Source organism: Passer domesticus, chromosome 2 (assembly GCF_036417665.1).
Source record: "Passer domesticus isolate bPasDom1 chromosome 2, bPasDom1.hap1, whole genome shotgun sequence".
Taxonomy (NCBI): Eukaryota; Metazoa; Chordata; class Aves; order Passeriformes; family Passeridae; genus Passer; species Passer domesticus.
The window spans coordinates 126,235,926-126,249,050 of NC_087475.1; the positions used below are offsets into that span (position 1 = coordinate 126,235,926).

The 13,125-nt window shown below is 43.7% G+C and overlaps 1 protein-coding gene across 4 annotated transcripts in view; it reads right to left on the reverse strand.

The window, feature by feature from the left end:
* Positions 1 to 286: 286 nt before the first annotated feature.
* Positions 287 to 13,125, reverse strand: part of FCHSD2 (FCH and double SH3 domains 2) — a 119,760-nt gene continuing 106,921 nt past the window's right edge. For all 4 annotated transcript variants that reach the window (XM_064411136.1, XM_064411137.1, XM_064411135.1 and 1 more), the window contains 8 exons: positions 9,376 to 9,537; positions 6,503 to 6,637; positions 6,120 to 6,203; positions 5,817 to 5,994; positions 4,982 to 5,202; positions 3,909 to 4,038; positions 3,687 to 3,769; positions 287 to 2,600 (listed from right to left, as the gene is read on the reverse strand). In XM_064411136.1, the coding sequence (XP_064267206.1) occupies positions 2,517 to 2,600; positions 3,687 to 3,769; positions 3,909 to 4,038; positions 4,982 to 5,202; positions 5,817 to 5,994; positions 6,120 to 6,203; positions 6,503 to 6,637; positions 9,376 to 9,537 (1,077 nt within the window). In that variant the 3' untranslated portion in view covers positions 287 to 2,516. The remainder of the gene's footprint in view (positions 2,601 to 3,686; positions 3,770 to 3,908; positions 4,039 to 4,981; positions 5,203 to 5,816; positions 5,995 to 6,119; positions 6,204 to 6,502; positions 6,638 to 9,375; positions 9,538 to 13,125) is intronic.

The window sequence follows — 13,125 nt, forward strand, 5'->3', positions numbered from 1 at the left end:
GCTTTCTTTAGGCAATTATCCTAATTGCATCAAGGCTATTAAGCAATTATTTTGATAACTGGAGCTTTTTTGCTGGCTCTTCGTTTTTTTTGGAAACGTTTTGTTCTTTATATAAATCCCCCTCCAAAAGATGTTTAAAGCTGATTTTTAGGATATCCTTTTCCCGAAGCACAAGATTCAAATTTCTGTGTAAAAGCACAAAGTCCCTCTCAAGAAAACGCTGATTTTTATCCCTGGGTTTACCCCCAAACCTCCCCACCACCCAAATCTCCCAGGGCACCAGGGATTTAGTTCCACTTTTTTATTATTCAACTTTTTATACATAATAAATACAAACTTTTTACAGCCAATATAAAGAAAGCATTTGCACTGATGCTTTCAGGGTGTACTGAGCTGTACACGATGCGACGGCCGATACATGCCCTGTATGAAGAAATCATAGTTAAAAAGGAGGCATCTTTTTACAACTTTTCTTCCTTTTTCTTTTTTTTTCTTTTTTTTCCACTTTTGTTTTTTAAATAAAATTAGCAGCTCTTACAGAAAATATTTTAAAATACAACTAAAGAGACTTTTAAATAAAAATTTTCTGGATTTTTGAAAATCCAGGTGTGAAGGACACAGACCTGTGTCCTGGCCAAAAGAATTGAACACGAAACTGGTGAAACTGGCCAAAAGAACTGAACATGAACATTATGGCAAAAACTTGGTTTTCTTCTGCATTGTAAAGATCTCAAAATATTTGCAAACAGTTAAACCTTTTTTTTTTTAAAAACTTTTCTTTTTAAACTTAAGAATAAGTTTGATAAACACATAAAAAGACCTCAAACAGATCAACAGGACAAGAGGTGCAAAAGAAGGAATAAAATATGGAAAAGACTTCATTGGACAGTCTCTGATTCCAGAACTGATCCATGAATTGTTGCCCTCAGACAGCCCCACTCTTGGTTAAGGATCCCACTGGGAAAGGAGACTGGCAAGCACTGGATGTCTCAGAGACCCAGCCTGGGCTGGGATTTCCAAGTATGTGCAAAGTTTATGATAAAATCTTGTTAGATGAGTCGTTGGGTTTCTGTTGTAAATGCAGCCTCAAAAAATAGCCCTTGTTAGTAAACTAAAGGTTGAAAACTTACTGGCTTTGAGAAAAAACCATGAAGACACAAGAGAACCCACAAACAGCTCCAAACCCAACCTCGGGATGCCTTTGATCTGAAGTTTTCATCTGATGGAGAATGCTGACAGTATTTTAGTCAGTACCCAAGGAAAAACCTGCTTTCATCCAGTTTTTCCCTCTCCTCCAACCGTTCCGCTCCACATTCAACTTCAGAATATTCTTTGCCCTTTTCTCTCAAAAAACCGAAATCCAAGCTCCCTTTTCAGAGCTCTCTGAGGGAAATGTGAAACTCTTTTCCTTTCAGTTTCTTCCCTGAGAGGAACTGGGCACATCTTGGGCACGAAGGTGGTGAGAAGGCAGAACCTGGAGCTGCTCCTGGCTCCCTGGCTTTGGCTGGTTAATGGGATTGGGGTGGGAAAGGCTACAGGGCCATCCAATGCAACAACTAAATGCATGTAAATACTCTAAATGGAACTGCTAACTCTAGAACTCAGGTGGTCTGATGACAGAGATACACTGCTAACGTTGGATAATAAAGTACAGGGCAATAACTGGGAGAAGAGTGACCCAAATGCTTTAAAAAAATAAAACAAACCCAACAAAAAAAAGACATCCCCAAAATCTGCTAAGGAAAAAAAAAAAAAAAGAAAAGAAAAAGCAGCTCAATTTCCAGATCTAGACAAAAATCTCACTTGCTTTTTTGCTTTTCTACCCGTTGGTTTCTGCTGTGGAAGAAGATGTTGCTGCTGGTTCAGCACCTCCGTGTTAGATCCTCTATGAGTAAATGCACTGAGTAAACACAAAAATCCAAAGGCAGAGTGTTCAGCTGTGAATCACTGACAAGGGGAGCACCCATGGAACAAACACTTTTGCTTCTCCAGGAGATCATTTTCCCGTCTCTTCCTTTCTGCAGGGGGATTCAAGAGGAGCCAGCCTCTCCTTTAGACTTCTTTTTCTGTTCCCTTTTTTCATTCTTCTGATGAATACCTGATCAGGCAGGTGATGCTACTGGAAGGATCCACAATCTTTAACACATTCCTATGGCAACAGTAATATACTGTACTAATGCACAGGAGCAAAGGATGCTAAGACTAAGCTGCATGAACGGGGCTCTTTCTTTGTCTCCACATCAAAATGGAGCATCTCCAGCCAAGAAAAAAAGCCAATCTTGGCCTGTCTTGAAGAAGAATGATGTAGAGAAATCCAAACAAACAAACAAAAAGAACCAAAAGGCACAAAATATTCATGACTGTGGGAAGGAATCCGCCAGGTCACTGCCACAAAAAATCCTCCCTATCGCTCGCTCTAGTCCAAGTCTTCATCATGCAAAGGTGCCTAAAAACGAGATCGACCAAAAGCTGTGTTTGGCCTTGATTGTAGCACTACTAATTAGCCAGTCCCCTCGTTACACCAGAGTGATTTCCACGTCCTCGATCTTCTCCGCGGGCCGGCGGTGGTGCTGTGTCGGGGGCGGAGGAGCTGCTCGCACCTGCAACATTCAGAACCAGCCCGTGACTACCCCAAAATGGCCAAATTCCACCAGAAACCCCTGACAGTTCCTGCACTGAGCTCCAGGATCACCCCTCCAGGCGATGCAAGCAAACAGCTTGTGTGTCCAGCGGGATGCAGCTCCAGTGCTGCCCAGCTCAGCCATCAGGGATTTTCTTTATCACCTGTCCCAGATTCCCTCCAGGGTGCAATCCCAGCTATTCCATGGATAAACCAGGATAGAAACCTGGGAAAGGCTCAGCACATGCTGAATCTGATGGTGCTTTTGCCTGGAATTTCTCTGGAGTGGGAACTACCAGGATGTTCTGCTGCACCTGACTCACTGATACTTCATCAATCACTGACTCAACAATACACACCCAAAATGTGATGTTGTTCTCACACGCTGCCACATCACTCATTTTTGCTCCTGACAGAGATCAACTTTAGTACCAACAGGGGTTTTAGGACACCATTTCAGAATTCACCAGACTTGCTCTGGAAAACATGAGCTGTGGAGCAATCCTGCACCAAATACGGCCCAATACTATCTCAATATTCAGAATATATTATTTGAATATACAAAAATGCTCTTTTTCTGTAAGCTTGTTCACTGAGAAGGCCAGGAAAAGACAAATGTTATGTTTTAGTATGATTTGGCTTAGGGCTTTGAAAACCCCACAACTTGATTTCAAAGTTAATCATAGGAGATGGATTTTGTCAAGTTCTAAGTGATTTAATTCTTCCCTTCCTTTTCTGGCAAATGTCCTTTTTCTAGGCAGCAAAGACAACACAAAACCCTCATAATTAGGAATCGTGAATCCAAACCCCTCAAACCAAAGGGGGTGGAAATAAACAGAATCCCAAATATGCAGAAAACTTCTGGAAAGCAGGAACTGTATAAACCATAGGACTGAGCTCTTCTGGCATTGACTTCCCACCTCTTTTTCAGCTCTTTTCAGGGGCTGATACCATCTGAATATCAATATTTTGCAATATTTATAATATCATTATAATATAATCTAAGAATAGAATATTTAATCAAATATTTTATTAATAAACCCCACAGGATTTGCTGGTCACTTACAGGCCGCAGTTTGCCATAGGAACTTTCCGGAGGAATTCGTGGAGGTTGGGAGAATCCAGGGGACTCTGAACCAAAGCTGTTTTCTGAGGGAATAAGCAACACAAAGACGCCCCTCAGTATTGCTGAATTTATGTTGTAAAAATGCTCTTTCTTTTCCTTTTTTTGCCCCTCTGAAAGGTTTCTAAATGAAGCCTCTACCCAAAATGTTTGCGAATTTCTCACCATTCGTCGACGGAGACCTGGGGAAAAACTGGGATCCTCTTTTATCCGGGCTGGGATAGGGACTGGTGGGAGGCTGGTCATACAGAGGCAGTGGTGGCAGGGAGTTGTTGGCCTTTGGAGTGGGGGATACCTGTGCCAAAAAGAGGGAGAAGCTGCAGCAAATCCTCCTTGGCACATTTAACACACACACACACACCGGTTTTTCAACCCATCTCTACTCCAGCAAGTTCCTTCTGGAGGAAAAGCAGCTGGCAGGAAAATTTGGGAAGGAAAGCCAAGGTATCCAGCAGGGATTCAATTTTTTTAAAATCACAGATTGCCACTGAACAGAAATTTTCAGCCTCTCCTAGGTAATCCAAAGAGGATTTTTGAAGGTTATCCGAAACAAAAAGGTCACTCGGACAAGTGGGATTCACACAGAAGTTTTGGGATCAAGAGCTTTATCCCCACCCAAAATGCATTTAAGTGTTCATTTTTATGGTCTTCCTAAATCAAGGAATAAAAATACTGAAAAATTCCATTGTAGAAAACATGGAAGTGCAGTTTCTGTCTCCAAACTCCACATTGGAATGTGTCTGATTTTCTAACATGATGTAAGGATTACAGAGCTAGCTGTAGAAATCAGGATATTTCTGCAATCCAAAACTTGGCAGTATCCTGCCCCTCAAAACTCAGAGCATACAGAACAGATATAAGTACGAAAACACTAAATTAGGGCTGAAAGAGCCTGTAATTCTCTTTTTGCCAGGTTGTGTCTGACATCTCAGTCTCATAAATTAATCACAGGAAGTAAACTGCAAGTTTTCCTTTGATTGCTTTCTATCCAAATATCTGCCTTTATTCATAAATTTGCAAAACTACATTGGTTGATAGTTATTAGGTTGGGTAAGAAACTAAAATGCAAGCACTGAGGGCTTGGGTTGTTTTTTGTCTTAAATTGGTTCTGATTTTTTTTTTCTTAAATAGATTCTGATGTTTTTTTTTTCTTTAAAATCTGGTTTGGATTTTTTTTCCCCCTGAAGAAGTGACAGAGCTTTCCAAATAATAAACCAAGCCAACACCTCTTTCCATACCTGGATATCCCCAATCCACTGAGTCTCTCCATTCTCTGAGGCCGTGAGCTCTTCAACCAACACCGAGGGGAAGACCCCGACGCGGCCATTGAATTCTCCCTCCCAAAAGCCATCATCATCCTGGTTTTCCTTGTTCAGGATGCGGATGATGGCTCCCTCTGGGAAGGACAGCTCGTCATCTGTCTGCCCCTCGTAATCATAAAGTGCTTTTACAAAACAGACTGCAAAATGGAAAAGGAAAAACCCAGTGAGCTAAGAAAAAAATGGAATAATACACCAAGTTTGATAGCTGGAGCTGGTGATTTTGAAGTTCTTTTAAAGATTCTGTTAGTGCTGAGACAGATTATTCTCGTTTCCTTAATTTTAATCTCAGCTGTATGAGCTGAGGAGGCGAATTATGCAGATTTAATATGAGAGAGACAATAACTGGGAATAGCTGTGTTCAGATCTGGGTCAGTCTCTCTCTGCAACTCCCTGAAAGGAGGTTGTGGCCAGGTGGGTCCTTTTCTCCCAGGAAACCAGAGATAAGACAAGAGGAAATGGCCTCAAATTGCACTAAGGGAGGCTCAGGTTAAATTTCTTCCCTGGAATAGTGATTAAACATTGGAATAGACTGGGAAATGGTGGAGCTCCCACACCCAGAAGGATTAAAAAATGAGCAGACTTTGCAACATGGTGGGATTTGCTCAAAGGGTGGATTTCATGATCTTGGAGATCTTTTCCACCCTTAATGATTGCGTGACTCCATGAAATCTTGGAAAATCTCCCAGACTTGATGTGCAGAGTGTTTCCAAGAGCCACCTTGATACCCTAAGCATTTTAAAGTGGGATTTACCATTGGAGTCTCCGTTGAGGCTGCCTGGCACCAGGTCAGCCTCCGTGGAGTTGTTGGAGGTGTGGGATCGGGAGTCCAGCGCAGCCAGGGACTGGAGCATGCTCAGGAGGCTGCTGGAGGTTGGGAACTGCAGGTACTTCTCTGGCACATATCCCACCTGTCCTGCCTTGTTCCGTGCCTGTGAACCAACAACAGGAGCCGTTCTCTGCTTGGGAGCACTGCTCTGGAGAGAATCCCAGCATTCCCTCCCATCCCAACCTCCGTCCTGAAAGAGTTCATGGGAACAAGCTGAGAAAATGATACCTTGACCCAGTCTTCCATATCTCCATCTTCAATGACCTCCAACACCTCGTGCTCCTCTATGGTCAGCTCATCCGGCTGAGAAGCCTGGAATGTGGGACAGGAAGGATGGAAAAGGAGAGTGGCTTTGAGGGCAAGGCATGGGCAGTGGAAAAAACATTCCCATGTTCTAGACTTTTATTAGAAGTGATGTTTGTTACAAAACTGAAAGCTTGGACATGATTTAAAACATCCCATTGAAGGTTCTGCCATTCACAAAGCCCTTCTCCCTGAGAATCTCCCTGAATCTCACCCCATCAGAAAAGCAAACTTCAAGCTCCTAAAGCACATTTATTATTTGTTCTTATATAATTCATTTTTCTAATCAGTTAAAAAAAATCACCAACCTTATAGGAATAAACAACTTTGCAGGTGAGAGGGTAATTTCTGAGAGTACCAGAAGGACTAGAACTGCTGTCATCAAAAACATCCATGCTGTCCTCAAACTCTTCACCTTCTTCCTTTTCTGCATCAGCATTGACCTGGTAAAACAAATTCCAGTTGGCATTACAGCAGCTGCTAAAAATTGGTGAAGAAATAACAATAAAAATGAGCTGGTTAATATTTTTCAGTGTGTATTTTTTATGACTTATTGTTATTGAAAATAGCTGGATTTCTTTGTTCAAGCACAAGCACCTGGACTCTAAGAAGTACTGCAAAAGATTTTGGAAGCTCCAGCTCAGCTACTGGACAGTTATAAAATACATTTTTCACATAATCTGTGACTAAAGAACTTTGGAGATGCCATTGCAATGGCACAAAAAACAGTTTATAGGAAAAAAGGGAATTTATGCTACTGAAAGATTGGTGTACCTGCAACCATGAGTTATTAAATGAATCTGCAGTGGAAATATTTATAGTTTAAAAAATAAACCTCCACATCAACCTTCTAGCTGGTGTATTCCACACAACAGATTTGCTGCAGTTTATTACAAAAATTCTTAAGAGACAGGAAGATTTGTAAAAACTTGCTATAAAAGTTTAAATAAAACCTGAAGTCAATGTGCTGGAAAAATACAAGTTTGGGTAAGACTGCCAGGAGCTGTGCTTTGGCCTCGTGCCCGGGTTATGTTGTGAATAAATAACTTTATCTCATGTGAAAAATGATGAATTATTCTATGAAAACAGCTCTGTGAATCAAAAGGCAACACTGCTATGTAGAGCCATCTTCCCTGTGTTTATTTCTATTAATTTAGGAGTAAATCTGGTGCTCCCCCAGAAAAGTGAGAGACTGATAAAACAAAAAAAAGTTAAGCTGAGCCTACAGTACAGTTTCCCTAAACCAGGTCTCTGACAGCTTTGCTCTTCTAGGCCTGGACTAGAAGAGCACAAAGCTTCATCATGTTCTAACTTAATTAGTTTTTATGTTACTATTTCCAAATCAAATCCTTGCAGTTCTGGTGATTTTTTTTTCCTCACTAACTCTCATCCAAGAGCAGTTTGCCTCCATCTATCCTTCATGGATGTTGGGATAACCAAAAAAATTGTCCTACAGCTGGGCAATGCTTTGGGAGATCAGCAACCAACCACAAATTGTAGCAAATTTGGGGTTTCCCTCCTGTTTCTCTGCTTTTTGCTGTGCATGGTCCCAGCAGCCAGGGCTGACATCCAGCTGGGACATCATGGAAATCAGCAAATCATGTCTAGAAGGTTTGGGCAACATCTGCTCCTGCTTTTCTAGCACGAGCAGGAAAAACACGCCTTCATTTTCAGCACGGGGGCTGCTCTCAGCTCCTCAGCTGGAATCATTTGGGAAGCAGGCAGGGAGAGGGAAAACAGGAAACTGAGAGGTTGGCTTGACACAGCTCATCCTTCTGCAGGGTCTGGGATGGAGGATGGCACCAGCAAGGAATCAATGTATGGGACAGAAGGACATGAAAGGTGTGGGACAGGCAGCAAACACAGGAAGAAATGCAGGGGAGGTGATCAGAAAAGCAGATTATATAAATGAAAAATTACTGAAATATTTATATATAAATATAAATATAAAAAAATATATGAAAATCTACCTTGTTTTGTTGCACATATACACAGATGGGTCCTGTCCCTGTTCCCTGGGAGCACAGCCCGACCCCCCTGGCTGTCCCCTCCTGTCAGGAGCTGTGCAGAGCCACAAGGTCCCCCCGAGCCTCCTTTTCTCCAGGCTGAGCCCCTTCCCAGCTCCCTCAGCCTCTCCTGGGGCTCCAGCCCCTTCCCAGCTCTGTTAAACACTGCCCACTCCTCCAGGCTGGAGTCAAAGTGCTGCTTGTTACAAACTGCAGTAATTCCTCCAAATTCTGGCATCATTTTGGTCCCAGCTCTAAGAATTCCATCTCTGGGCTGTCCCTGTCTGGCCTGCCAAGGTCAACAGAGCCTTTTTTAAATACAGGAGCCTACGTAAGTGTAAAAGGGGAAAATGAGACTCAGAGCTGAACCTCCCAGGCTGTGGCATCGCCTGGGACCAGCAAGGAGAGCTCAGCTCCAGGGCCAACTGTGCCATGGCTGGGGACACTGGGAATTGGGGATTGGGAGCAACCCAAAAGGCACAGAGGGAAGTTAAAGGAGGTGAAGTACAAAAAGAAATTGAATAAAATCACTGTTTAATACAGCTATGCAACAAATCCACATCTATCGTGACCAGAGAGGATCTGAAGTGAAACTCCACACAGGAATTCCTTTGGGATTTTGGAGGGCACACTTGAAGAGCTCAAGATAACATTCTAAACTATTAATAAAGCTTCAAAGAAACACAGGCCCTGGACACTGTTAGGACACTTCAGGGATCCAGGGGCAGCCACAGCTTCTCTGGGCATCCTGTGCCAGAGCCTCACCACCCTCACAGGGAGGAATTCCTTCCCAATATAAAATCTAAACCTATTCTGTCATTTTGAAGCCATTCCCTGTGTCCTGTCTTTCCATGTCCTTGTAAATAGCCTCTCTCCAGCTCTCCTGGAGCCCCTTCAGGCCCTGCAAGGGCTCTGAGCTCTCCCTGGAGCCTTCTCCTCTCCAGGTGAGCACCCCCAGCTGTCCCAGCCTGGCTCCAGCCCTGGAGCAGCTCCGGGGCCTCCTCTGGACCTGCTGTATCCCACACAAAGTCAGGAGCAGCCCCTGGAGAGATCCCCCAGCCCCGGGAGGGGGTTTCCCCCCAGGAATCCGGGATCCCCAGCCCCGGGCAGGGGTTTCCCCTCAGGAATCCAGGATCCCCAGCCTTGGGCAGGGGTTTCCCCCCAGGAATCCGTACCAGGTGCGCGGAGCCGTTGTTGGTGACCGAGGGCAGGCTGGCCCAGCGCTCGTTCTCCAGCTCCTCCATCACCTGGTTCATGGCACTCTTCAGCCACGTGTCCACGGACACCCCGATCTGCTTCAGCAGCTCCAGCCTCGCTTCTGCCTTCAGCTTGATGATCTGGGGACACAAACACACACAGCGCTCAGAGCTCCTCAGGGCCCCACCTTGCCCCGTGGATCCTCTGACCATCCAGGTGGCTCCCGAAGCTGCTCCCTGTGGAAATGAGCCCCACTCCTCATTTCCTCACCTGGTGTGAGCCAAGACACAGGCAATGGTTCTCTGGAGGCCCAGCCAGTCCCACCAGTTGGTGTTTTTTAAAATATCACCTCTGAGTTTGTGCCTGCTCCCAATTCACACCTTTAAGTAGCTCAGCATAGCTTTGAAGTCCAATAACATGGTGCTTCCCAAGATTTTTAAAATGAGGAATATCCACAGTGCAGACCCTTCCAGGTGGTGACTAAGCTGGATGTGAAACACAAATAAACCTCACAGGATACACACACCAACACACCAACTCCCAAGCCAGGCTCTTTTCCACCAGCACGTGCCAGAGATCACAGGAAACTCATTTGTTATGGAAGCACAATATGTTAATAATTCCTAAATTAAGTAAGTATCGCACTCCAACAAACAGTTTCAGGGTTTTTGTCTCCAGAACAGCATGAAAATGGAGGTTTTCTGACAGCTGGGTTCACTTCAGCATCCTGGCAGGCTGGCTGGCCAATGGAGCCAAGGATTTAACAAATTCATGGCAAAGCACCACCCTGATCCAAATTAGTTCACAATCTAAACAGGAGGGTGGGAAGAGCAGTGTGAAGAAATTCAGGATTTCAGCAAGAGCAGATTTGCATCAAGAAGTGGAGGACAAATCCAGGGATAAAACTGAAGGTATTTTTGTCCAGGCCAGCCCTCTCAACACCCCTCTGCTGCTGTTGCTCATCAGAGGAACAAAAATCAAGTGATTTCCCAAAAATCCTTCAGTGAGTCACTGATGGAGGCAGCAGCAGAAACCCACTGAACCACCCTGGAATTCTTCCCACATTCCCTTTCACAGCACTGGTCATTTTTAGCAAGTAGCAAAGTTTCATCTCCTTTCTTTTCCACAGGGATCTGAAGCACCTCACTGCTTCAGATCAAGCACTCAGCAGCACTGGGAACCCAAGCAAAACCAGCAAAAACACGTGAGATCAGGCAAAAATTAAGAGGGAAATTCCCTTTCCAGTAGTGGTTGAAGCACAGCAGAATATGCAGAATAGGAGTACAGTGAATTCAAATGCAAATGTGTGCCAGGTAGGTATTTATCTCTTACACAAATCCTTACTCCATAAAAAAAATTGTGTTGAGCTGAAGTGATACAGGTATTTTTCTCGTTTTTGACATGCTACTGCACTTACAGCATCAGAGAATTCTATCTTTCTACTAAGAAACTAAATCAGAAAAGAAATCACTGCTAACTTTATTAAGCTGAACCCATAAAATGTCTCCATTTTCACTTAATTTGTGAAGGTGACTTTAAACCTGCCTCAAACCACTTTTGAGAGACATTATTTTAAATTCTGCATAGCAGACATGTGATTTTTAAGGAGTAGGTCAGTTTTAAGAGGGAAATTTATGATATCAGATGAAACTTCCTATGGCTACAGCTGCATGCACACACTCTGCCCTGTAATAAGAGATGGAGAAAGGAGGATGGGACAACTTTGAGAGGTGTTTCCCACGGGAAAAGCCAGAGCCACTGGGCCACTTCTTCATGCAAGGGGTCTCCAGGTGAATGATTAACAGTAAATACTGTTCAGAGAGCTGAGAAAAGGAGGAAACATTCAATACATTAATGTGCATCCTTTCTCTCCTGTTCCTAAGCATCCAAGATTTCCAACTCCAAACTTGGAGCTGCACAGGGCAGGGAGAACAACCTTGCAAAGGCAACTTATTCACAGAATTCCAGAATGTTTTGGGTTGGAATGACCTTAAAATCATCCAGTGCCACCCCCTGCCATGGGCAGGGACACCTTCTGCTATCCCAGGGTGCTCCAAGCCCTGTCCAGCCTGGCCTTGAATATATAAATATATATAAATGTATATATTTACTTGTGGAGTGAAGCAGCTTTCCCCTAACCTGCCTTTACATCCTGACACCCATTTATGAGCATTTTCCCTGTGCCTCCACCTAGGAATTGCTCAGCCCAGTTGTTTTTGTTTACCTCATTATGCAATTTCCAATTAGGCTGAGTTATGCTACAGCAATAAACACTGGTCCAGGCTGCTACAAACATCTGCAGTTGCTGTTAGTCCTTGCTCTGCTGTAGTTTGTTGGTACAAATTGTGAGCTAAAATAAACAAGCTGCTCCAAAATCCTTGAGTGTACTTTACAAGAGGTTTTAATTCAATGTACCCAGCAAATCCAATGGAGTTCCCCTTCCCTGTTTACACCCAGGAGCCTCAACAGTCAACAAATGTTTGTTCCAAACCACAAATGTTTTGAGTTTCATTCCATTGCAGACATGCCATAAAAGCACCAGAAGCATTAGGTCAGGCCTGCACTTGAAAGTTATTTACAAGCTGAAATTAGATTTTTACCTAAATAATTATGCTGGTAGACCAGAGTTAACAGCTTCCTACCTGTAGGAAAAATACAAATAAAACACCACTCAGGAGCAGAACTTTATCCTGCTTCTCACACAGGAGCAGCTACACATTTAAACATGGTTCAGTGATGGCCTTGGCAGTGCTGGATGATCTTGGGGTGCCCTTCCAACCTCAGTGACTCTGTGCTTCTATAAAGATACAAACATTTCATTCAAGCATCACTCCATCTGAATGAGCTGGGGCTTGGTGCTTTCATTATGCCAGAATAAAATGTTAAGTAAGAAGGAAACAGGGCAATAGTGGTGATTTCACCACACTGTGTCTCAAGCTTTTCTCCAAGTCTTGTTCCACTGAAAGACCATCACATTAAAACCAAACAAGGCTTTAACCCTGGTTTTCCCTGCCTCCCACTGCAGGGACACGGGGGGCTGAGTGACCTCCACTGACAGACTGGGAAATATCTTCAATCAAGTGACCCCTGGCAGTCCCAGCAGCTCTGGGCATCTCCAGGAAGGCAGCTGAGCTTCCCAAGCCCAGGAATGTGGAATCCAGCACTGGCTCTGAAATCTGGGTGCTGCCCAAATTTCATTGTTAGGAAATCTCAGTGCAGGACAAACATTTTTCCTGTGTAACAGTGAAATTGCTGTTTACAGCCACCAATTACTGGTTAATAGCTGAGGACTGGGGTATTTTTACACTGATTAAAAAATCATCAGCCACCCACAAAATGTACAAACTCTTCTGAGGGGGTTCCTGCTCCTCTGAGCTGTTCTTTCTGCTGGGAGGATCTAAGAAGATGAAAGGAAAAAACCACCCAAGTTTTAGAAAATATAAACACTGTTATCTGTTCCTCACATACCTGACGTTGCTCCACATGGGAGATGCAATAGTTTTGTTTATTTACTGTTCCAGTCTTAATTAAGCAATGGTTTTTTGACCCACAGCTTACTCAAGATGAAGATACACAACTGCTCTGGAAGGCATGGAAATGAAATCCAGCAGGAACACGACAGAGCTGTTCCCCATTCCCAGGAGAGAAAAGGGCTGGAAAAAACCCAGAGTTCCTTCACATCCCACAAACACCTCGAATCCAAGTCCTTCAGAGCCATTTATGAAGGT